Raw genomic sequence first — 22,514 nt, forward strand, 5'->3', positions numbered from 1 at the left:
AACAAGAGTGGTTTTCGAAGTTGGCTCATAAATTTTCTAGATTGAATTAGAAATAAAAAAAAAAGATAATTCATTAGCTTAATATGTTTTACTATTCAAACCCATGGAAAGACCCTAAGAGATAAATGGTGAAGTCCGTTCACGGTTGCCAAGAAGATTGGTTGGTGGCTGATTATCATGACAATAAGTCACTAAGCACCGATGGATTTAGCATAGGCCGACCCTCAACTTTATTGTTTTTATATAATATATATAAAGAAAACTATTTAGTTTTTAATATTTATAGTTAGTTTAATGGTTATTCTGCCTATCAGCCCCTTCCAACAAGGTTCAAATCTTATCTATCTAGTTTAGACCTCGATAATTAATAACTTAAATGATTTGAGGAACCTTCCTCATTGTCAATAGTCATAAATGATTTGAGGAAGCCTTTGGATGGTTAATGTTGAGGAAGAGCCCTAGTTAATGAGAGCATTGTTGGATTAAATTAGTTGAAAAGCTTCAGCTCACTAGAGGTTAACTCAACCACTAAAACTTAATTGACAATGAGAGGATTAACTCATTAATTTTATAAGGAATGTGAGGTCTGATCGACTGTTCTCTATTGGCACACCAAAAGCCCCTTCAATCTTCCAACGTGGAATCTCAACATCTTTCTTTCTCAATCCGATAAAAAATCATTCCCTTTTTCTCTTCATATTGATACTGACGTCTTCTTCTCAAGGTATGTTTATTCTCCAAGCTTGTGATTTTCAGGTTTCTTTTGAACCCATATTCCTTTTTTTTCTCTCTCTTCTCTGTATTTATTGGGTGATTTTGGTGTTGCAGATGGAGTAATCTGATTCTTAGTAACCGAACTGCTTCATCATGTTTCTTGGGTTTTCAGTCAAATGAGAAAGCCTTTTTTGAGTTGCAGCTTCTTGGACGATAATTCGTTGGGTTCCGAGGGGTCCAGAAATGGCTCCTAGAGTGCGAAGCAAAAAGGCATTTTCTTTTGTTTATTTGACCTTTTTGTTGATTCCTTGTTCCCTCTAAAATAGCTTTCTGCATATTGCTCTCTTGTAGATGGTAATAGTATTTTTATATATATATATATATATATATATATATATATATATTTGAATTTTATCCTTATTGGCTCGCTTCAATTTAAATTTTAGAGGCCTAACTTGCGAATTGATGCTGCCCTTGATGCTATGAAGCAGTTTGGATTTCCTCCAAAGTTGGTGCGTGACACGGTCAAGGAGCTCCTCGATGTAGGTTTTTCAGATTTCCTCTCTGTTATTGTTATTGATTGTTTTGTTTGTGTGTGTGCTTCTTCTGTGGCTGTTATCTGTTGAAATGTGGGTACATTGGTTTTTCAAGTCATTAAACAAGAAAGGATGATTATTACTTTATCCTTTTTTTATATTCAGTTTGGGGTTGTCATTATTTATGGGTGTTGCCTGAACTTTTTTTTTTTTTTTTGTTTCACTACTTCAATTTGATTTTCATGCAATCACTGCGACATATTCATTATGTGAAGAATTTTTTTAGGTATATGGAGGAGACGACGGATGGGTATTCATTGAAGAAGGGTCTTATACTCTCTTGATCGATACCCTTCTCGAGAAGCAGAATGAGGGTGCAATCGAAGTGGTTAGTTATTCTCCAAGCTTGTGATTTTCAGGCTACTTTTGTTGCATTTGGTTCTTGACATGCACACGTTCTTTACCTTTGCATACAGTTTATAGGTGATTAACGATCCCATCTGAGAACCATTGATGTTTGTAGTGTTGGGTATAAAAAACTGCTTGTTCTGTAGTTTTTAGTGAACTAGTATTAGGCATCCTTCTTAGATGGAAAGGTACTCACCGGACTGTGTTTTTATATAAATGAGAACCGAAATATTTAGCTCCAACGAAACTCGAATTCAAAATTTCAAAGGAGCTGATTAGCCCATGGAGTTGGACTTGGGGAGTGAAGGTCAGCCTCAACTTGAGAAGTTTGTGGCCCCACGATTCAAAGCCATCAGTTTTGTGCTTTATTGACATCTTATACAGTGGGCACGGGACTTCCTAACTCCCCAGAGTGCACAAACTCCACTCCTTTTGCTAGTTGTTGTCAAATTGTTGGCAGTTAGCACGACATTTGCTCATGCATATAGTTTTTGTTATTCTTTTATTTGGGAGTACTTTAAGCTGAACTTCTAATCGCAATATTTCTAGGGTTTGTGCCAGCTGGTAATTGTGTTTGTAGTTCAATTGGCCACTTTAAATTCAAAATGTTAATGAAAATGACTGTTGTTATGTTGAATTGTTTAGAGAATTGGTTTTTCTCCCGTGAGCCCGTTGATCCCATTTTTTAAGTCATGAGTGTTCGTTTTAAACTTCACCCCTGTGGTAGCAGCATGATTGACTTGACTAATTATCAGAATAATGCACACCTTGTATTTTTTCCATTGTTTTATTTCTTCAGTTTTTCCACGTTTGAATGTCCATCTTCTGAAGGTTCATGATAATGAAAGAGTAGATCATCAGTGCACCTCAGTAGCTGGCTGTTCATTGAGTGCTATCGATGTAACTCCCTCAAATGAAGCTATAATAACCACAGCCACATTGCCTGCAAATGAGTTAGGTAACTAGTTTTCCATACCTTACCAAAGAAGACATCGTTCTATAACTACTTTTGTTAATTCCTTCACACGTAATTTGGCGAGTTTAGTTGTAAACTTGATGATTGGTGCTGCCTTAAACTTGTAACCTTACCGTGTTTTAGATACATTATTTCCTGGAGATGAAAGTTATTGGAACAATAAAGCTTCTGTTGACGATGACCATTTTAGGAGTACTTTTAATCAGTCTTTACCTGCATACACCCCCAAAATACGAAGGCGAAAAGCTTATCATGGCTGGATCGGTAAGGACAACAAGGAGGAGGATCTCGTGTACTTAACCCCAGATCATTTGCCTGAAGAGCTTGCCAAGTTACTCATACCTGGTGCACTGAAAAAAAGAAAGAAGCGTTGGGATGTGGAATCTGCAGAATCATGAGTTTTTTTTTCTTTTTATTTGGCTGGTTGGATGTTGATGACTGGAGGGGAGAAGATAGGTGAAAGTGTAAATGGTAGTTTCACCCTCTTTTGTCTGTTAGGGTAACGTTTGAAGAAGCTTCCAAGCCTTTTAGTTGAATTGCCCACAAAAGAAGTGTTTTGTTTTTGGTAGTGATGGATTATTATGAGCATGATGTTAAATGTAGCTCACTCGTATCTCAATTTTGAAAAATGAATTTCTAACTCTTTCAACAATTTCCTTCCATATGATCTTGTGTGAAAGGTCAAATTATAGACTATGTTGTGATTTGCATTAAGGTGATTTATTTCTTTAATGGGAAAATACTTTGGTGTAGCCTTGCACCCATCTCCATATAGCTCACCTAAAAAAAAGCCATGTGGCATTTTTTTTTTTTTAAAAAAGTTAAGTTATTGTTTTACCTCCATATGATGTTATAATAAATTCAAAGTATTAGCATACATAGTAACATTTTTAAAATTTACAAATATAGTGTATCAATTATAGAAGTTAATGATAGACCATATTTCAAATATTTACAATTTTTTATTATACACATAAATGGTTAATAAAAGTATGAATTTTTGTTATTTCTAAGTCTTTGTTTATTAGAAGGGTTGGTTTTATTATACCCTAAGTCTTATTTATTAGAAGGATTACCTACCCCAAACTCAAAGGTCAGTTGGGATATTTGTTTTGTTCTTTTATAAATAAATTTGAGGTTCATTAACAAATTTGAGCTCTATAGTTCGGAAAAATAAAATTTATTTTTTTATAGTTTCATAAGATAGACTTCTTTTTTCTTTATTTATGAATTTAGTTTTTGTAAAATTGTTCCTATGGATGGATAAATAAAACTAAAAAAAAAAAAAAACTGAGTTTGAAATTAAATTTAATAATTTTTCTATTTGAAGTTGATGTTGAGATTTGGAGGGGTAATTTCAAGTATACACAAACTCATAGTTCTGTTGGAACTAAAATTAAATTATTATAATTTAGTTTAGTTTTGGATGTATAGAACAAAGCCTTCCTCATTGCATAAAGCAATCTTTCCATATTCCCAAAATTGCCCCCCAAAAAAATACAAAATTAGAAATTAGTCCACTAGATATTTTTTTTGTGAAAAGGGCTCACAACCTTTAATCCAATCAATAATAACACACACGTGCGAAGGGATAATTCGTAGTTGAGATTCGCTATATTTCAAATTTCATCTATTCCTTAATTCCTCACAATATCCATCTCTTCATATTCAATCCCCCAGCAAATATGTAATTGACTATAAGGCACCTCCATTTCCACCATTTTACGAATTTGCCCCCCCCCTCCCTCCTTTTTTTTTTTTTTTTTAATAAAAACAATTTCCTTTCTCGTTTTTCCGGATAATTCATTCTGATTCTACGTTCAATCCATCTCCTCGACAGCTTCAATTCATATCAATGGAGTTCTTTAATCTGCTGACTTAATTTCAGCAATTTCGCTTCTACTTTCTTCAATGGATTTGCCTGCAACTTTTCGCGGGAATTCTTTTCCCTTGTCTCCCTGCAGCTCTTGCTGTTACATTCGTTTCAATCCCTGTTTTGCTTCGTTTACTAGCTTCAGGGAGCAACAACGGATTCGTCATACCAGCCTCAAGCTCTGTCGAATTTCCAGGTAATTTGCTTAGTTTCTAATTTTAGGTTTGTAATGTAGCGGGGGGGGGGGGGGGGGGGGATGCACGTGTATTGAATTCGGTTTCTTTTGTGTTGTTATGTTACTGATAGCCGTGGGAAGCGACGGATTGCTTGTAGAGTTACTGAAACACAGACTGAACCAGATGGCAATAATGACAAGGTATTCGTTACTTTGTACCCAAATCCCTTTCTTTATTATTATTTTTTTTTTCTGTTGTGGGTGTTCGTGTAGTTTTATCAGGTTTTTTACAGGTTGTTCTCTTAGGCTAACGATTACAATTGATTCGTAATCTTTAATGTAGTTTTCCTGTTGGATTGGAGGTGCTCTAGAATCAATGTGTTTCTACTAATTTTGTGTAACTTCACCTCAAAGTTTAGGTTTTCCTCCTGTTTCTGATGAGGTCCCTTTATTCCACTTGGGGCATTAGGATTTATGGTATGACATGAGTTCTAGATTACATAGTAGTTGGTGTCATGTGGTTAATGTTAGCACCCATTGTCATCTTTTTGAGAGCATAACATACTTGTCATGTAGAAATCACTTCAGAAGTTGGGATTAGATTATGGTAAATTTAACCCAAAAGCTTAAAATTGATGGTTTCAATAAATTTAATAATATCATTGCTTTAACACTTCCTTTACTTGTAGGTTTAGGATTTTGATAGTAGGTCTAACTAGTCGAAATCAATAGTAATCGGGGAGAAAATGTTATTACAGGTGTTTGAACATAGGATTGATGCATGTTAAATCACTAATTAACTCAAAAACTTAAGCAAATAGTTGCTTTAATAAAAGGGAGTGTATTTTCATTGTCTAGTGACATAATTAGATTAATATTTCATGTCATTCTTGTGAGTGGTTAGACGGGTTAAAGAAATTATACCTCAATTTGTAGGAAGAAGATGGCTCCAAAGGTGGAGATCAGCCATCTTTCTCTGACTCCGTTGCAGAAGATAAATTTCAGCTTGATTCTCAGGCTGTCGATGAGGTCAATAATGTGGAAAATAAGGACCAAGGTGACATCCAGGTATGTATTTCTAGCTGCTTGCAAACCTTATACTTAAAGAAACTAGCTTGGAAATCAGTTTCTCGTTAGAAAGTGCTCTTGAGTCTTGAGTAGCTACAGCCGACTGAAATAGACGTTCATGCTTTTACCTGGTGATGAGTTCTAAATGATGTTTGTGTAAAGAATATAAGTCAAAATTTGGCCTTTTCCAACAGAAGCCGGCAGAACTTTGTTGCATGGTGCACCTGAGTGTATACAGAGTCCTATATACAGTAGAATTCACTTGTCGTAATTAATATAACATAGAAGGTTTTATCCTGATCTCTCTATCAGAAGCCGGCATATGGACGCTTCATTTTGAAGACCAAATCTTCTCTTGGGTGCCATTTTTGCTCCAACATTCTTCATTTCTTGTTTGATTTTTCTTTTAAAAAGTCAGCCCTGCAGAGAAGGGGTGGTTACAAAATTAGTTTGTGACCTCAGTGTATTTGAAGTGTTTTTAAACTTTGAAACAGGATATTGATAATGTAGAAGTTGCTAGTGGATCTCCACTTCCAGGACTAAAGGTACTTATAGTTTATTGCTTGTATTTTTCTTGTAACAGAGTAAAAGGAAAATTTTCGTGGTACCTCATCTGTTATTTATTTGATAACATTTCAAGCAGCCACAACAACTGGATGAATCATTCAGAATTCCGCGAGAAACAATTGAAATTCTTAAGAACCAAGTGTTTGGATTCGATACTTTCTTTGTGACAAGTCAGGATCCATATGAGGTGATTTGATTTTTTATCTTCTCTTTTTATTCATGCCTCGCAGGTTTCTACTTTTCTTTGAAGTTTTATAATTAATATGAGAAGTGGGTGTTGTGCTGGAATGGAGCTAGTTAGACGAACTTTGATGAATACTTATTAACTACCATTAGAATAATTAATTAATCCAAGTATAAATTCCTATCTTAGTAGTCATACAATCGTTATATGTTAACAACCAACATAATTTTAGTACCAGTTTACCCACTCTCTTCTATTTATTATATACATCAATTTTTTTTTACAGAAAACGAAGTTGAATTATATACACTACATCAATTTTTATCTTACTCTAGTTCTAGATATTGTTTTAATTTTTATCTTTTCCATTAGTTAATTTTATCCGAAAAGGAATGAAACTTTAAGTACAAAAAATAATTGTTTGCTTATGTCAGATGTTTTTATTAAAACCTAATAATTTATTCATTGATAAAATACTAAAATCTTTAAGCATTTGAAAATTTTGTACACGGCTGCAACCTCTAATAGAACTTGTAACCAATATCTTGTATTGAATATAATATGTGAATAACTAAAAGAAGAGATGTATATCAAAATCAATTATCATATAAACATGGGGTTCTAGCTCAAAGCCAATTAACAAGGGGAGGAGTAACCAAGTATTTTATAAAGACTGTGTGGTCTGTCCATCTTTCCAATGTAGGATCTTCAACATGTCTCCTTAAGATAGTGCTGTTCTGGTACACCATATTTGGGTCCATTTTTAATGTTTTGGACTAAATACCAATTTAGTCTTTCATGCACTTTGATATCATATAAGATAAACATACGAGTCTATCTCAAAACCCATTAACAATAAGAGAGGTAACATATATATTTTATAAAAATTGGGAGATCTCTTTATTTTTTCATTATGAGATCCTCACCAACGTATAAAACTACTTGATACAAAGTGGACAAAATGACTCAGATGTCCAGATATGATTATCCTAGCCTTTTGCCGTATAAACTCTGTGATTCTTTTTTCTTTTCTATTTTTGCTACTTCTACTAGGGTGGAGTATTGTTTAAAGGAAATTTGCGAGGAGAGGCTGCTAAGAGCTATGAAAAGATAACAAGGAGAATGCAGGTATCTCTATGTCTGCATTTGTTATTATTTACTGATTTTTAAATGTTCCTAAGTAATTAATTGCTTACTTGATATTTCGGTAACTATACAGGATACGTTTGGGGATGTATATAAGCTTTTTCTTTTAATTAATCCAGAGGATGATAAACCTGTGGCGGTTGTTGTTCCACGAAAGACCTTGCAACCAGATACGACAGGTGAACGTTTGGTTTGTTGTTGATGTATTTTACCTTGTGGGAGTTGAAAGGTAGAAAGAATAATGACATTCACGTTAAGGTTAAAAATTTGCAGCTGTCCCAGAATGGTTTGCTGCCGCCGCTTTTGGCCTGGTTACTGTATTTACGCTACTTCTCCGAAATGTTCCTGCATTGCAATCCAATTTACTGTATGAAAGTTTTCCTTTATGTGTACATTTTTCTCTTTATGCAAATCTGCTGCTTCTATCGTACTAATTTTCATTTCCATGTCTTCTAGAGAACATTTTACCTAGTCGGGAATGTCTTTATTGCTGCTTCTTGACCTATTGACTTATTGTACTTGTTTGAATTTTTAGATCTATTATCTTTGTGGCAGATCGACTTTTGACAACCTTGAGTTGCTTAAAGATGGACTACCTGGTGCTTTTGTAACTGCACTTACTTTAGGAGTGCATGAACTCGGCCATATTTTAGTTGCAAGAGATGCAGGAGTTAAGTTTGGAATTCCATACTTTGTTCCTAGTTGGCAGGTGATATATAGTTTTCCCTCGAGTGTTTTTTTAATCATTAAACGATTCATCAATTTTTTGCTGTATACGTTATGTTCTTTTTACCATCCAGCAAATCAGTTTTCTTGCATGAGGCAACCTTGTCGGAGACTGGCTTATGGATGATTTTATTGAATTTAACCGGGGAGATTCTTTTTGTAGTATTGATATGATCTATGTTTTTGTTTGAAAAACTTTTGTTCAGCTAAAACAAAACTGCTACTTCTATCAGAATACTGCCTAGTACCAATACCTTGTAAAGGTAGAGTTACAAGAAAATATGCTAAATCTTGGGTCTGGCTTAGACAAGATTCCTGTATTTTTCCCTTATAGCTCTCAACCTAATCTTCTCCACCATTTATATCTCCTCAACCATAATGTCCTACGTATGTTCCTAGCGGATTTTAGTTGTTTTTCCTCCATACCTATCAACTTGTGTAGAAGGCTGACCAAATAAATCTACGAATCTGATGAACTGTTTTGGTGGCAGATAGGCTCTTTTGGTGCAATCACACGGATCCTAAATATTGTACCCAAGCGTGAAGATCTGCTCAAGGTGGCATTAGCAGGACCGTTAGCTGGGTTTTCCGTGGGCTTCCTTCTTTACATTTTAGGTTTCATCTTGCCACCTAGTGATGGCATTGGAGTTATCGTTGATGCTTCTGTGTTTCACGAGTCATTTCTTGCCGGTGGTATTGGTAATAATAATTTCTCTTATGTGTTGGATCTTTACTAAAATTATTAAACCATCAATTCACCCAAAAGCTTAAGCTAGTGGTTGAAGGCAAATTTAATTACGTATCACTAAGAAAGATAATTCTTTTACATCTTCAAAGTTCATATTTTGGGGGAAGTGTAGCTAAACGAATCATGTGACTTCTCCTATTTCCCAAAAATAAATAACAAAATTGTATGAGCATCATCCACATCAACAATTTAGGTCCCATTTGATAGCTATTTGAAACATTTTTTACCAATGACAGCTGAGTTTCTTTATTTTGTTATTTGCTTTAAAGGCATATTTTCAAAGTCCAAACCAAGTTCTGAAAACTAAAAAAAATGTTTTTTCTAAGCTTGTTTTTGTTTTTGTTTTTGTTTTTGAACATTCGTTACAAATTCAAATGTTTTATTGAGAAAGATTAGAGCCATTGTAAAGAAATTGTGACCAAATGCTATCAAATAGACATAATTACTTCTTTTCCCCTTCTGCTCTCTGGTTGTGTACAGACATTTAACATCTATGCTATCCTTCTCATTTCTCAGCAAAGCTACTTTTGGGCGATGCCCTCAAGGAAGGAACTCCCATATCCCTGAACCCTCTTGTGATATGGGCTTGGGCTGGACTTCTCATAAATGCCATCAACAGCATCCCTGCTGGAGAGCTTGATGGTGGGAGAATTGCCTTCTCAATATGGGGAAGAAAGGTACGTAGTTTGAAGCTCACTTGCTCTCTACTATCTTCCTCTAATATAGTTAACTTTTCGATATGAAATCAAATGCCCTAATGACCTTCCTTGAAATTAGTAGTGATGATGAAGAAAGAAGTATATAAAATATGACTTGCTGATCAAGCTCTCATTTTAAACAGGCATCATCTCGAATCACTGGCGTCTCGATTGTTCTTCTAGGACTAGCCTCTCTGTTTAGTGATGTAGCATTTTATTGGGTGGCTTTGATATTCTTCTTACAAAGGGGTCCAATTGCTCCACTTTCTGAGGAAATCACCGATCCTGATGAGAAGTATATTGGTCTTGGAATTCTAGTTTTGTTTTTAGGATTGCTGGTTTGCTTACCATTCCCCTTCCCCTTCTCAGAAGAAGCCATCTCCAATTTTTGATGTTAGAGGCCCTCCTTTTTTTTTTTTTTTTTTTTTTTTTTTTTTTTTTTTTAACTACTTCAAATGTACATTGGTAGCTACTTAAAACTTAGAAGAATCCCCCCAATTCCATTCCATTTCCATATTAGTTAACTCCATTTTGATACACAAAATTCACAATGCATCATAATTCAAATCAATAGAAAATATTGGAAAACTTTGTAAGGTTGTGCATACCTCACTCAAGGGACAATTGCCCAAAGAAACCCATGGGATATAGAATTCTAGTAGGTGACTATTAGGAATTGGACTCATTTCTTTTAAGTTCTTTATGCACAATTCTTTTAGTTGATAAATAACTTACCTATATAGAGAATAGGAAAAGTCAAAATGAATTCTATCAATATTCGGTAGACCATTGGAAATTAGGGTGATGTTTTTCCCCACCCTAAAGATGATTTGTTCATTGAATTGGGGTATGTTGATGGACCATGGTTATGACTTTATAATTATGAAAGGTAGTTTTTCTAAATTTTCAGGCTATGTGGATCCTAATTTCAACGGTTTTTCCCCTCTTTGCAAATCAATCATTTATGTTGAATTAAATTTCATTATAAAATAAAATGTTTCAACCATGTATATTATGCTGCCTCACGAAATCAATTTAATGTGTTGAAATGATAAAAAAAATCAGGAAGTTAAGAATAAAGAGTATTTTACAAAATCGGATTTAGTAACATAATCTTTCATTTTAAAGATGAGATGTTTAATCATCTTTGCAACTATCGTACTAAAATAAAAGTATAAAAATATCATTAGGACATTATTATTATTATTATTATAGATATTGTTTCACATTTCAATAGATAAGATGTATGCAATTATCTTTGCGATTTTCTTTTCTTTTCTAGCTATTAAATCGTTGAGCATGCCTTTGCTAGAAAAATATTATAATTTAATAGTGGATATGATATCTTTTCAAATTTCAATAGACAAGTTGTGTGCAATTATCTTTGGTATTTATTCTAGCTATTAAATCATTAGACAGAAATGTTAGGCATGCGGACATCAATCTTTATACTATAGAAATAAATAGCATTTGATACATTTTTTTAATGAAAAAGATTCTTTAAAATTTTCCATTCCATGTCTTTTAGTTTAATAAATGAGAGATGGGAAGAAGAAAAATGAAAGATGACTTTTACTTGATGGATAGCTTTAATTTATAAACGATTTAATTCGATTGACATAAACTATTGATTAGATTATGCTGAGGTTAACTTAGTAATTTTGTTTATTTGAACTTAGCAAAAAACTTGAAAGAAAAAACGATCAACACAGCAGAGAGGAACTCATTTGCTTAGATTTGCTTTAATTACTTTTACGTATATAAAACATTTTAGATTTTATGTGTTTCCATTTTTGGAGAAAGAGAGAAGAGAGGATACGAATCCTTTGGGCCATTGCTGACTTTGCTGGTTCAAGAGATCCTTAACAATGACGATGGCTTCGACTCCCCTTTTTTCTCAACACTTCACAGTATGCGCCGCCCGCCGTCCGCCGTCCGCCGCCGACAGCAGTCAATTTCATGGATTTCACTTCATAAATGGTCTTACTGACCATAGATTTCCTCTGATAGTTGGAAAATGGCTGTGTTCTTTCGATGAAATGGAATGAGGATGATTGAGTAGAATTTAGAAATGAACCCAAAAACCCAAATGGGAAAAATAATATAAAATTCCAAGTGGAACAATGAAGTTGAAAAGTTGATTGCATTAGCATCCACGTCGTATCGCGTTAAAGGTACCGTCTTTTCCAGAGAAAGTGGTATTTATAATTGGCGAGACGTGACCAAACTTCTCTGTCCACATTTCTTGTAACTTGCGACTAACCCACAAGAAGATAGGTAAAGTTCTCTTTTGATTCTCTTCGTTTTCCTTCATTTCCCTCTTTTTTTCCTTTCATTTCTTCCTTGTTTCCCACTTGATTCTTCCTCTTCTTCTTCTATTTCTTCTTTCTAATTTCTTTAGCAACTCAATTTCTGGTTACCCATTTCCCTCTTTTCAATTTTTGATGAGATTTCAAAGTCATGGGGAGGTTGTTCGTTGTGAACCTTGAAGGAAGGATCTATAGCTGCAAACACTGCCGAACCCATCTTGCTCTTTATGAGGACATAGTTTCCAAGGTTTTGATATAGAATAACTGTTCGTTTCTGATTTTTGATCTGATTTCTTCTATGGATTATTCATTGATGTCTTTATACTCTTTTCTGTTGTTTTGATAATATTGATCGACCCTTTAATATGATAAAAACAATATGATGTTTGACTGTTCTGATTTGTGGTTGTTATCAGATGGATCACCCCCAATCCCCAAGTTTCTTCTTTGGGGTTGAGAACTACTTGATGATCTATAATTTTAGTTAGAAATTTGATCGAGTATGGATATTGGTTCTGTTGTGTTAATGCTCTTTGTTGGTTCTATCCTTCGAATATTCATTTTCAGATTTAATGATTATAGGAATGTCGTTGGACTATTGGAGGAAAGTGTTCTGACTTAATGTTTTCTTGTGTTTCTATGATTCAGTCTTTCCAAAGCAGACATGGAAAAGCTTACCTCTTCAATAAAGTGTAAGTTTTCCTGGATGATAATAGTTATTGGGCCAAATGTTTACTTTAAAATGATCCTAAATCTCCTTTGTTTCTTCCCAATGATAAACTAGGAGAATGGGGATAAAGGTCAAATCCTGACTTGTTCAGTCCCCATTTTTTTCATTTTTATCTGACTGCTTTTTCCTTTTAAGATGTAGTTTTGGAGTTCATTACTTTCTTTGTTATGCTGCTCTTCCTTGCTATGGTTTTTTGGTTTTTGTACAATTCAAGTGAATGTATTGGTCATTTTAGAAGTGAACGTTCATCATCCTTTATATGCATAAAATTGAATGAAGTTTATACTTTAAACAATTGAGACTAATCTTCATTTTCCCCCCTTTTAACAGAGTGAATGTTTCTGTTGGAGTGAAAGAAACGAGAATGATGATGACGGGAATGCATACTGTTGCTGATATCTTTTGTGTTGGCTGTGGATCAATTGTGGGATGGACATATGTAAGATATCATAAGTCAGGAAAGCTTAGAAGCTTTATGCTGTTATGATCTTATTAATGATCTTTTCTTTTGGTGATTTTGATCATTCACTTCAGGAAACTGCCTTTGAGAAAAATCAGAAATACAAAGAAGGAAAATCGGTACTGGAGCGGTAAGTAAATAATGTACATAATGAACAATTGTAGATCAGTTGAGACTTAATATTTTTCAGTAAGTTTCTTTGAATTTTTACTTTAAGACTTGAAGCTGCTCTAAAATGTCCATTTCTGAGAAATGATCATATTCAGTCTATAGTTAACCCTTGAAGGACGATTCTATGAAAAATACTTTCATGGTTCTTTGAATCAGTTATCATATTATCATTTGGACTAAAATATTACACGACAAATCATGAGATAATTGAAATAGCTAACAGACTATGTTTTAGTATAACCATAATAGGATGAGGGATTGAACCTCCAACCTCAGAAAAGGAGTGCATGCCAATCAACTCGCAACGAAACTCACTTTGGCAGTAGCTTATATACTATATATTTTATAGACATGGTAGAAAAGAGTTTTGCTATCTCATTTTGTGTTTATCCTTTCAACTTTTGGTTAACCTGTCATATCATATGATTGCCAAAGGACTATTTAGAACAACTTTCAAAATTTTAGATCTTAAATTATTGAAGTAAGTTTCAAGGAGGACTAATTTTCATATCTTGGACTGAAGAGACTAGAAATGACCTTTTCTCCTCGAATAGATATATACAAAATAGAGATATATAATCTTCATTAGAGCACTTTAAATTTTCAATTTTAAGCATAATGCAGTTTCAACCATATAAGAATTCCATATTGGCCTCTTCAGAAAGATCTTGTCTTCAAGTTAACCATCCCAAGATTGTTGTATCATCACATTGATTATTTTTCTCTTATAAGAGGGATAAGCAGTTCTAGTGTGGTTTTCTTTGTTGTTTGCTATGATGTTTTTTCATGGACTTCGATTTCAAAGACCTTTTGTAGCTATTCTATAAGCATCATTTCTGATAGCTGGAGTCCCTTCTCTTAGAGGGATGTCTCTTTTTTAGGCTTGGTTTTTTGCATGCCTGCACATTCTTTGTCAATGAAAATTGTTTCTATAAAAAAAAAAACAAGTAGAGGTCTGGAAGCATTGAAGTTTATAGATTAGTTACACCAGCAGTCGAGAATTTGTTCAACATAACCAAAGAAGGGGCAATGAAGTAGCATTTGTAGCAAAAGTTATATAAAGAAGTAAGGTGAAAATGGAAGTAGGGATTCATGCATTTGTTTGTTTGATGAACAGGTTCAAGGTTTCAGGGCCTGGTGGAACCAGTTATTGGGTTAGTCATACTCATAGTCATGAAACAGGCCATGGTGGAGGAAGTGATGCAGATGAAGCTTGATGATGATGACGATGGTGATGATATTATTATTCCAACTGTATATACTACACATCCAATGTTCATATTCTTCAGCTCATTGTTCTTCAACTGTCATTCCTCATTTCAGCAAGCAAGCAGCTAACTTGCTTGCTGTTTTGTAACAACACTCAAAACATTTCACTGTTTATTCTTCTTTAACTTGATATTCAATATCACTTTGCAATACCATGATATGTTTCCTTTTTTTTTTTTTCTTTTTTTCTTTTTATCAGATTTGTGTTCTTTTGATTAAATCTATCAGTTTCCCCCTAATGTTTGTCATTTTTCAATTTGATATTTTTATTAATATATTAGAATGTAATAATAATTGTAAAAAAATTCATGTTTTGTTTTAATTAGAAAACCGGCGTTGTTAAGAATGCGAATTGAATGTAGGCTAAGAAATCAACTTGATTTTATGATTGGTCAAATAAGAAATTTACAATCTAACCACTCAAAGGGGAACCCTTTTTTGTCAAATATATAGTTAATTGATACTCAGACTAACATGAACGTATTATCTTAATTGGAACTTTGTACTACCAACAGCAAAAATTGTTTAATATACCAATTGAACTGTTCCCATCCCAGATAAACATTTAATCACCATTTGCTCCAACAAAATTCATAAGAAACAAATTTCACATAAAAACATCCATGCTGAAGGGTAGCGCATCCCAGAATCATACTGCTTCACCTCATTGATATCTATCCGTGTATATATATATAACTCCAAAAACATTCCTCATTTGAGAATGAAACTGGAAGGACTCAGATGCCTCAACTGTCTGCAGTGTAATTTCAAATATAGTTGACAGAGCAAATGTATAAACAATCAACAGAAAGAGCCCACAGAGAACTTCAAGAATCGAAGTCTACAATGCTGCATTTACAGGTCATCGAAGTATGTAAACTATCCTTTCCGAAAGCTCTTTACCAACCACTCTCTTGTATCTAATCAGCTGATTTTCTAAGTAACTCCTTCCAGAGGGGGAGATGGCTTGTTGTATATCCTTTCATGTAATAAAGAGAAAAACAAGGATTAAAAAACAGTAGAGATTATAACATCAACATAATGAATCAAGGGTTCTCAGTTCAGATGGAATACATCTGTTGTGTAATATTGGTTTTGAATGATTTTTCAAAACCATAACATAGTACTTGCATTGAATTTGTTTCTTCATAAGGAAATTTCATTGCATTGGTATAATAGAAACAACTATTATTTTAAAAAAGGGGGAAAAAATCAACCAGGCGGGTATAATTTTAGACACAAGCACACTGGACAGATCAATATCCAAACCAACACGAGGACGGTATGAAATGTTTTTGTTTTACCAATATGAACTTGTAGGTGAGGAATTTAATCACAGCACATCTTAATAACAAAATGATAGTATATACCTTATATCTCATACGGGAGTCGCCTATGCCGATTAAAATATTTGTGACATCTTGATCTTCCATGTCAGAGGAGGGCAGGCCACTGCTATCTGAGTCCAAATCCTCATCAGAACTATCCGAGTAAGCCTCAGCCATTTCCCCATCCTCATCCATATTAACATCATCTGGTTCTTCCAGGAAATCAGCATTTTGTTCAAGTTCCATATCATTAGGTACCTTGGGAAGTGATGATTCCCCATTTTGTTGGAGTGAAGAATCTGATAAGACTACATAAGACTTTTGATTGAGCAATGGCTTCACGGCATCAAATGGAACCCACCTGAGGAGATACAAAGCTCATGGGTCAAATTTGAAGCAACTCGTCAGTCATAAATGGTAGGAACAAGTTATTTATGGTTGAAAAACTTCTAGTTCCCGAACAGCTCCTAAACCTCATTTGTTGCGCTTAGGTTCTGTTACTCTTGGTTTTGTCTAACGTCAATTGCCGTAGAAATTAAGGAATTACTAAATAAAACCCCTAAACTGACTCATGCTACTGGGGAAAACAGGACATTAATTTCATGCCCACCCTTTCCAAGTAAAAGAAATAAAACTCAAACAATCCCCCACCTACAGAGAAACTTACGTGTAACGAAGGGGACAAAGAAGCTCCGATGGGCGATATGTTGCCTTATATCTCATCTTTCCGCAGTTGTGAATATAATAACCAAGATAATAATATTGAAGACTCGCACAATGCATTTGATTTTGTTTTACCCATTCTATTTCTTGCAAGGCTGAATACTTGCCCAGAGATAGGAAAGCATAGGCAGGGTCCCAGAATAGATATTTACTCGATAAACATCTTGGAAGGATGTCTACAACACCAACTGCAACTAACTTTCCATCAATCAAATATTGCTGGTGAAAAGAACCAAAACCGCAGGGAGGAACTGTACCATCACCAGTTGAGGGAACAAAGTTGAGGGGGGTGTCCACCAGAAAATTCCTATATGAGGCTTCTGATATGCGATCTGGAGTATCATTGTGCACAACAAGCTGATACCGTCTGTACAAAGCGTATTCCACAGGATCAAAACTGGACCTTTTCAGGCGTAGCTCAAACTTACGTCTCTTCGGTAATGAACATTTAGGGTTCTTTTCCATACTGGAATCTTTACTTCTGGCTCTAGCAGTTTCCTGAGAAATGTTAGCCTTTTCAGCACTCTTCGGGAAGGAAGCTTCACCTTCTTCAGAATAAAAATTAATATGTCCATTGCATGGTTTGATTGAGAAACTGGATAGCTCATCAACCTGGCTCAAATGATTTACCAACTTTTCAGCTATTATTTTAGGTATGAACCCAGTTTCTGCTGTATTACTCTCTGATGATGCTAAGTTATCAATTTTCATTTCACCAACTTGAGCACGCCTTATGCTGGCAGACAATTGGAATGCAACATTGCAGGAGTATATAAGATTCTGAGATCCTTGAACAAGCAGTTTTTTCTTTGCATGGGAAACCCTCTTGACAGAAGCTTTTGGAATCTGTATGCTACGAGGAAGAACAATGTTTTTGGTGTATAACCTTATGGAATCAGCAACTATATCAGACAGATGAAGCATAAAGCGGTCTTCCTCATTTTCTTCATTTTTAAAGGACATTGAGTTCTTTCCTACTGAGTGAGATTCCCCATTAAGTGCATGACTTCCACCCTCGGAAGTACTTGAAACTTCTGAGTGTTCGACTGCTTTATCATGCTCCAAGGCACCATCTAGAAACCTAAAGTCAAATCGAACTTCATCAGATGTTATAGGAACACATACAATCAGAACTGAAAACTAACATTGAAAAAGAGCACAAATTTAGCAATCCAAAACGAGGAAGCTTTTACAAACATATTATAGATAACTTAGCTGCTAAAATGGAACAAAAGCAATTCATAATCTAACATTCTAGAAATGTTGTCAACGTATTTACTTCCTAGTCTAATTTTAAAATCACTGTAATAACGTAAAGAAGATGTTTTCCCTCACTAAAGGTCGAATTCAACAAAATGTAAAAGACACTTTCATTTCTATAACTAGAACTTGTTAACTCATCAAGACCCCCTATGATCAATTTGCTCAAGTAATCAAATATATTGAAATGTGAATAATGACAACATCTTCCACCTCAAAACAATATGTTGAAAGAGAAGAATAGATTGCGGGGAGCATGAATATAAAACTATACACCAAAATTCTTTAGGATCACACCTTTGAAACCGTCTAGACACTCGTAGTTGATCTTTAGATGGAACAAAGTCAGATGCCTTTAAACGGATTGTATAAGAAGGGCAACATGTTCTTTCCATCTCGGGTTTGTAGAGGTAACAGCCAGATCTTCTCCAGCCACGATCAAGGAGATCTATGAAACAGGTAAAAGTAATTTAATAAATAAAAGTTATGTACCATTAAGTTATATTAAATAAAATTATATAGCCTATAGTACATTATAACCAGAACCAGTTTCAGAAATTGATCAAGCATCATACTAAATTATATAAATAGATATGCAAGGATGATCAATGTTTTATGGATAATAATGACAATTCTGCATGAACTGTGATGGCAGAGAGAAAGGAAGTCCTAGAAAGACTAAAAGAAATGCCGGTAATACAAACCTTGATAATCATCAACGGTAAGATTATCTGGAGCCCATAAACCTGCCATGAAAAAATAAAACAAACATAAGTATATAACAAAAGCCAACACAATGACGATCGGAGCGCTGTAGCAAGTGACAACAACAACAACAACAATTGTTTTCTGGTTCTAATTCTGGAATTGTAATATACAAATTTACATACATTGTCTAAAGGATCTAGCTAGGGAACAACAGAACGCATCATCTAACAAATACCTTGACTATTCATGTTTTAGACGCATATTGTGGGATTTCTCTCCTAAAGAACTAGAATTCATATGTATTATTCAATCCTACAGAAACTATGCAAAAAATTAAAGAGTAAAGCAACAGTTGATCAATACGGTTATCCCATGAACTTATAATTCTATCACAGCCCACAACACAAAAGCATAACCCAACATATCTCGCATATGAAAACATCAAACCAATTCCAAAAAAGATCAAATAACTAAAGAAGCTAGCAAAGAAACGAAAACCCAGAAACAGTAACAGAGAAACAAATCAAGAAATTCATCAAAAATCAATCAGACCGTGAGTGATGCTGCCGCGAGAACCAGATTTGCAATAACCGCACGAGGATTTTCGTCTTCTACAGTCATACACAACGCTTTCCCCTCTCTCTGCACCACCAATAGTACTACTGCTCGCGTCGCTCATAGTCTTTCCGGCCATTTCCGACTCCCTTTCACAACGTCAATATTCCCTATCTTCTTTATGACGCTTTCCGCATCAATTTAAGGTCTGAAACAGTAGACTTCCATATAATCAGACACCGGATTCGCAAAGAGAGTCGTTTTAAACTATTGAAATTAGAATTTAAAAACTAATATCGTGACGGCTACATCCGGGTTGGTCAACAAAGAAAAGAAATTAATAATTAGGGGTTTGATTGATTCGTAGTTATTCAATTGATCATACTTTTGCGAGGGGTTGGATAGATATATGTCGTTTGGAATGATCCTGAAAGTGGAATATTCCTACGAAATTACTTCAGCGAAGATAATCAATCATCATCATCTTTGCGACTAAATTTGCAGTCTCAAAAGTTCATTGAAAGAAAAATGGTTACCTCGAAGTAAACAGAGGATTGAGCTTCAACTGGTTCAGAAATAACCTACAATTCTCTACTGCAAAGCCTCCAATGGCGATCGTGGAGTGTACATCCATCTATTCCAATACTTCCTTTGTTTGTAAGAACATTGTAACGTCAAAATTAGACATGTTAAAAACAAATTATAATTTAATTTAACTTATTAAACAATTTTTTTTTTTTAACCTACGTAGAGAGTTTCGATTTTTCACCTCACAATTGTTAATTTACCTTGACAAAATAATTTGAATGTACATTATACTAGATTAGGTGTGTTAATTATATATATTGCATTGGCCTCCATATTTCAGTGAGTGTGAAATTAATTTCATCCATAAGATTATACTCAAACAGTCTAAGACTCTTTCTTCTCCCTCGTGCTCTTCCTCCATTCTTTGTTTGTTAAACTAATCTAATACAATAGCATTCTTGTAAGTTGTGACTTGTTCTCCTTCACTCTTTCGCACTCATGTTCCTCTAACTTTATCACTTGCGCTTTCCTCCTCCTCAATCCTCAAACTCACTTATGCTGTAATTGCTATTGTGAATTCATTGACGTCAAGTGAGGCCTTGAGGGTTAGTATATGAACAATTCAATTTTTTTTTATGTGTTTTGTCGATCACAAAAGGTTTCATTATTTTCAAAATACACTATCAAACTTGGGTCATTAGGAAAAAAAAAAGATCATTTTACACAAACATGAAAGTTCAAAAACTAAATGTGTAATTGAATTTAATCACTACGTTACAATTTTGACAATTTTTTTATAGAATGTCTACTTTGATAAAAAAAAAAAAAAAAAAAATTCAACATCAAGAAAGGTTAATCATCAGGAAAATGATGATAAACACAACATCACTAAAAACTCTTTCTTGAAGTTCTTGGCCATGAAACAAATGATACTTCGACTTCTTTTGTCCATGCATCGTCCAGATGAAGAAAATGGTAAAAAAAACAAAATCCTTTGCTTGATACTTTTCAAATATCGATATTTTTTGTTAATCAACTATTTTATAAAAATGTCAAGATAACTCCTTTTATTGATGTTCTTTTTTGCATGTCAAAGGAAAGTATTTCATTATTTTTTGTGAATATATATTTCTATTGTGGGTTTTTTAATGTCAACAGTACATTTTCATTGATTTTTTTACCCATCGACTACACCAATTTGAAAAATAAATTAAGTTATTAGAACCCTTAATATATGCAACCTATAATTCACCTCAAATAAACTTTTAATCTGAAAATTTTAAATTTATTTCATGAAGTAACTGATCATGGCATCTAACCTTAACAACAATTGACATCAAATCACTTACATAAAGTTTGTAGCACAACGACAGACCAACAACTTCAAACTAACACCAAAGAATAAATTTGCATCATCATAACTAGATACAACAACTAGTTTCAAACCTATACATTATACATACAACTAACAAATATCAACTTCACACATGTACAATTGACAAAAACTAATTCTCCAAAACCAACGGTTGCAAATTAGTCTAATGGATTGAACATGGTAGGGTGCAAGATTTTCAATTTGTGTCAATACACAATCATTCATATAGTTTATGCCATAAAACAAAACCCACCACAATCGAAGGAGGGTATTTGGCATACCAACATAAAGATGAGTTGAGTTGAGTTGATATAATATACCAACTCATCCCAACTTTGTAATACATGTATCTTCTATCTTCATTTGCTTCCTAAGTGTTGAGAAAGGCTAGGAGTTTGCCCAAAGAGTACTCTCGGACCAAGTCAAGCAACTAGGACGACATCCTGGAGTTTAGCAAAGCAAGTACCTCGAAAATGGTATCTCGAGACAAAGGCATTGAGACTCGATCTTGCTCGATCGAGAGGAAAAACAGAACGCATTTGAGTAAGAAATCTCGAGCAACCTTGTGTGATCTTAGGCGAGATTTGAGATAGAAGGTTAATCCCAAGCTAAGACATGAACATCTCGGTGCTTGTCAGCTGAGATGAAGAACAAAAAGTTTTGGAGATGGATTCTTGGGATCGTTTTTGACTGAGACTGAAAGCAGAAAAAGAAACAATTTTAAGGAAACTTGAGCAGAACTCAGACGTGTTCGATCGAGAAAAGCAGAAGATTTCGAAGGATTTTGGACCGTACTCAACCAAGATCACTTAAACGCATAATGGATAGGGTTTTCAAAAAGATTTTTATCTGAAGGTATTAGCATAAGTTGGACATGATTGTTATAAGCTCTCCCTTCAAACCATTTTCTCTCATTTTCCATCATTTTATTTCAAGGAGAGAAGAGAAAGTTAGCTTTGAGAGAGAGAAGCTTGAGAAGAGATTGAAATTTCTTGAGGGTTTGAGTTAGGTGAGTTGAAGCAAAGCAAGAAAAGTTGAGCAAACATTAGACTTTTTGTTTTCTCCTTGTTGTAGACTAAAAGTTGGGGTTTTTGAGAGTTTGAGCCGAAAAGAAGGGTAGTTAGAGCTTGAAGTCTAAGCCAAGTAAGTCCAAGCTTTCATTTTTATATTTAAGGAGCTTAAGAGAAAGGTTCGCTAGAAATGGTTGTTTAATTTAGATGTCTAATATGTGAGGAGCTCATTTGAGCTAAAACAAACTTTCTAGAAGTGGTTTTGAGCA

The 22,514-nt window shown here is 34.3% G+C and overlaps 4 protein-coding genes across 6 annotated transcripts; 3 read left to right on the forward strand and 1 right to left on the reverse strand.

The window, feature by feature from the left end:
• Positions 1-503: 503 nt before the first annotated feature.
• On the forward strand, positions 504-3,286 carry LOC103485563 (uncharacterized). Of its 2 annotated transcripts, XM_008443225.3 has the most exons (6): positions 504-724; positions 829-984; positions 1,161-1,256; positions 1,537-1,638; positions 2,490-2,616; positions 2,758-3,286. In XM_008443225.3, exons 2-6 carry the CDS (start codon positions 958-960, stop codon positions 3,030-3,032), a joined length of 627 nt encoding a protein of 208 aa, XP_008441447.1. In that variant the 5' UTR covers positions 504-724; positions 829-957; the 3' UTR covers positions 3,033-3,286. The 2 variants fall into 2 exon arrangements, with proteins under 2 accessions (XP_008441447.1, XP_050937834.1); XM_051081877.1 differs by lacking the exon at positions 504-724 and having other exon boundaries at positions 850-1,068.
• Positions 3,287-4,305: 1,019 nt separating this feature from the next.
• LOC103485720 (probable zinc metalloprotease EGY2, chloroplastic) lies at positions 4,306-10,327 on the forward strand. Its single transcript, XM_051081878.1, has 12 exons — positions 4,306-4,703; positions 4,814-4,883; positions 5,619-5,750; positions 6,245-6,295; positions 6,394-6,504; positions 7,555-7,629; positions 7,721-7,826; positions 7,921-8,014; positions 8,203-8,356; positions 8,865-9,072; positions 9,638-9,798; positions 9,963-10,327. The coding sequence occupies exons 1-12, from the start codon at positions 4,546-4,548 to the stop codon at positions 10,209-10,211; spliced, it is 1,569 nt and encodes a 522-aa protein (XP_050937835.1). The 5' UTR covers positions 4,306-4,545; the 3' UTR covers positions 10,212-10,327.
• Positions 10,328-11,539: 1,212 nt separating this feature from the next.
• LOC103485564 (protein yippee-like) lies at positions 11,540-14,910 on the forward strand. Its single transcript, XM_008443230.3, has 6 exons — positions 11,540-12,096; positions 12,278-12,375; positions 12,777-12,820; positions 13,189-13,297; positions 13,393-13,448; positions 14,607-14,910. The coding sequence occupies exons 2-6, from the start codon at positions 12,280-12,282 to the stop codon at positions 14,704-14,706; spliced, it is 405 nt and encodes a 134-aa protein (XP_008441452.2). The 5' UTR covers positions 11,540-12,096; positions 12,278-12,279; the 3' UTR covers positions 14,707-14,910.
• Positions 14,911-15,228: 318 nt separating this feature from the next.
• Positions 15,229-20,026, reverse strand: LOC103485565 (arginyl-tRNA--protein transferase 2). 2 transcript variants are annotated; one of them, XM_051081879.1, is made up of 7 exons: positions 19,869-20,026; positions 19,330-19,540; positions 18,774-18,815; positions 18,367-18,517; positions 16,754-17,890; positions 16,129-16,447; positions 15,229-15,737 (listed from the first exon to the last, which is right to left on the reverse strand). In XM_051081879.1, exons 2-7 carry the CDS (start codon positions 19,469-19,471, stop codon positions 15,621-15,623), a joined length of 1,908 nt encoding a protein of 635 aa, XP_050937836.1. In that variant the 5' UTR covers positions 19,472-19,540; positions 19,869-20,026; the 3' UTR covers positions 15,229-15,620. The 2 variants fall into 2 exon arrangements, with proteins under 2 accessions (XP_050937836.1, XP_050937837.1); XM_051081880.1 differs by lacking the exon at positions 19,869-20,026 and adding an exon at positions 19,718-19,866.
• Between the last annotated feature and the right edge of the window lie 2,488 nt (positions 20,027-22,514).

Source organism: Cucumis melo, chromosome 3 (assembly GCF_025177605.1).
Source record: "Cucumis melo cultivar AY chromosome 3, USDA_Cmelo_AY_1.0, whole genome shotgun sequence".
In the NCBI taxonomy this organism is placed as follows: Eukaryota; Viridiplantae; Streptophyta; class Magnoliopsida; order Cucurbitales; family Cucurbitaceae; genus Cucumis; species Cucumis melo.

Bases quoted from the DNA above. Each gene is read 5' to 3' on its own strand.
- LOC103485563 (XM_008443225.3), top strand. From the start codon at position 958: ATGGCTCCTAGAGTGCGAAGCAAAAAG. The intron at 1,257-1,536 runs GTAGGTTTTTCA...GAATTTTTTTAG, and splicing joins CGGTCAAGGAGCTCCTCGAT to GTATATGGAGGAGACGACGG. The intron at 1,639-2,489 runs GTTAGTTATTCT...CATCTTCTGAAG, and splicing joins ATGAGGGTGCAATCGAAGTG to GTTCATGATAATGAAAGAGT.
- LOC103485720 (XM_051081878.1), top strand. From the start codon at position 4,546: ATGGATTTGCCTGCAACTTTTCGCGGGAATTCTTTTCCCTTGTCTCCC. The intron at 7,630-7,720 runs GTATCTCTATGT...GTAACTATACAG, and splicing joins AGATAACAAGGAGAATGCAG to GATACGTTTGGGGATGTATA. The intron at 7,827-7,920 runs GTGAACGTTTGG...AAAAATTTGCAG, and splicing joins CTTGCAACCAGATACGACAG to CTGTCCCAGAATGGTTTGCT.
- LOC103485564 (XM_008443230.3), top strand. From the start codon at position 12,280: ATGGGGAGGTTGTTCGTTGTGAACCTTGAAGGAAGGATCTATAGCTGC. The intron at 13,298-13,392 runs GTAAGATATCAT...CATTCACTTCAG, and splicing joins CAATTGTGGGATGGACATAT to GAAACTGCCTTTGAGAAAAA. The intron at 13,449-14,606 runs GTAAGTAAATAA...TTTGATGAACAG, and splicing joins GGAAAATCGGTACTGGAGCG to GTTCAAGGTTTCAGGGCCTG.
- LOC103485565 (XM_051081879.1), bottom strand. From the start codon at position 19,471: ATGGCCGGAAAGACTATGAGCGACGCGAGCAGTAGTACTATTGGTGGT. The intron at 18,518-18,773 runs GTTTGTATTACC...CCTGTTTCATAG, and splicing joins TACCGTTGATGATTATCAAG to ATCTCCTTGATCGTGGCTGG. The intron at 16,448-16,753 runs GTAAGTTTCTCT...GTATCTCCTCAG, and splicing joins CTTTGTCCCCTTCGTTACAC to GTGGGTTCCATTTGATGCCG.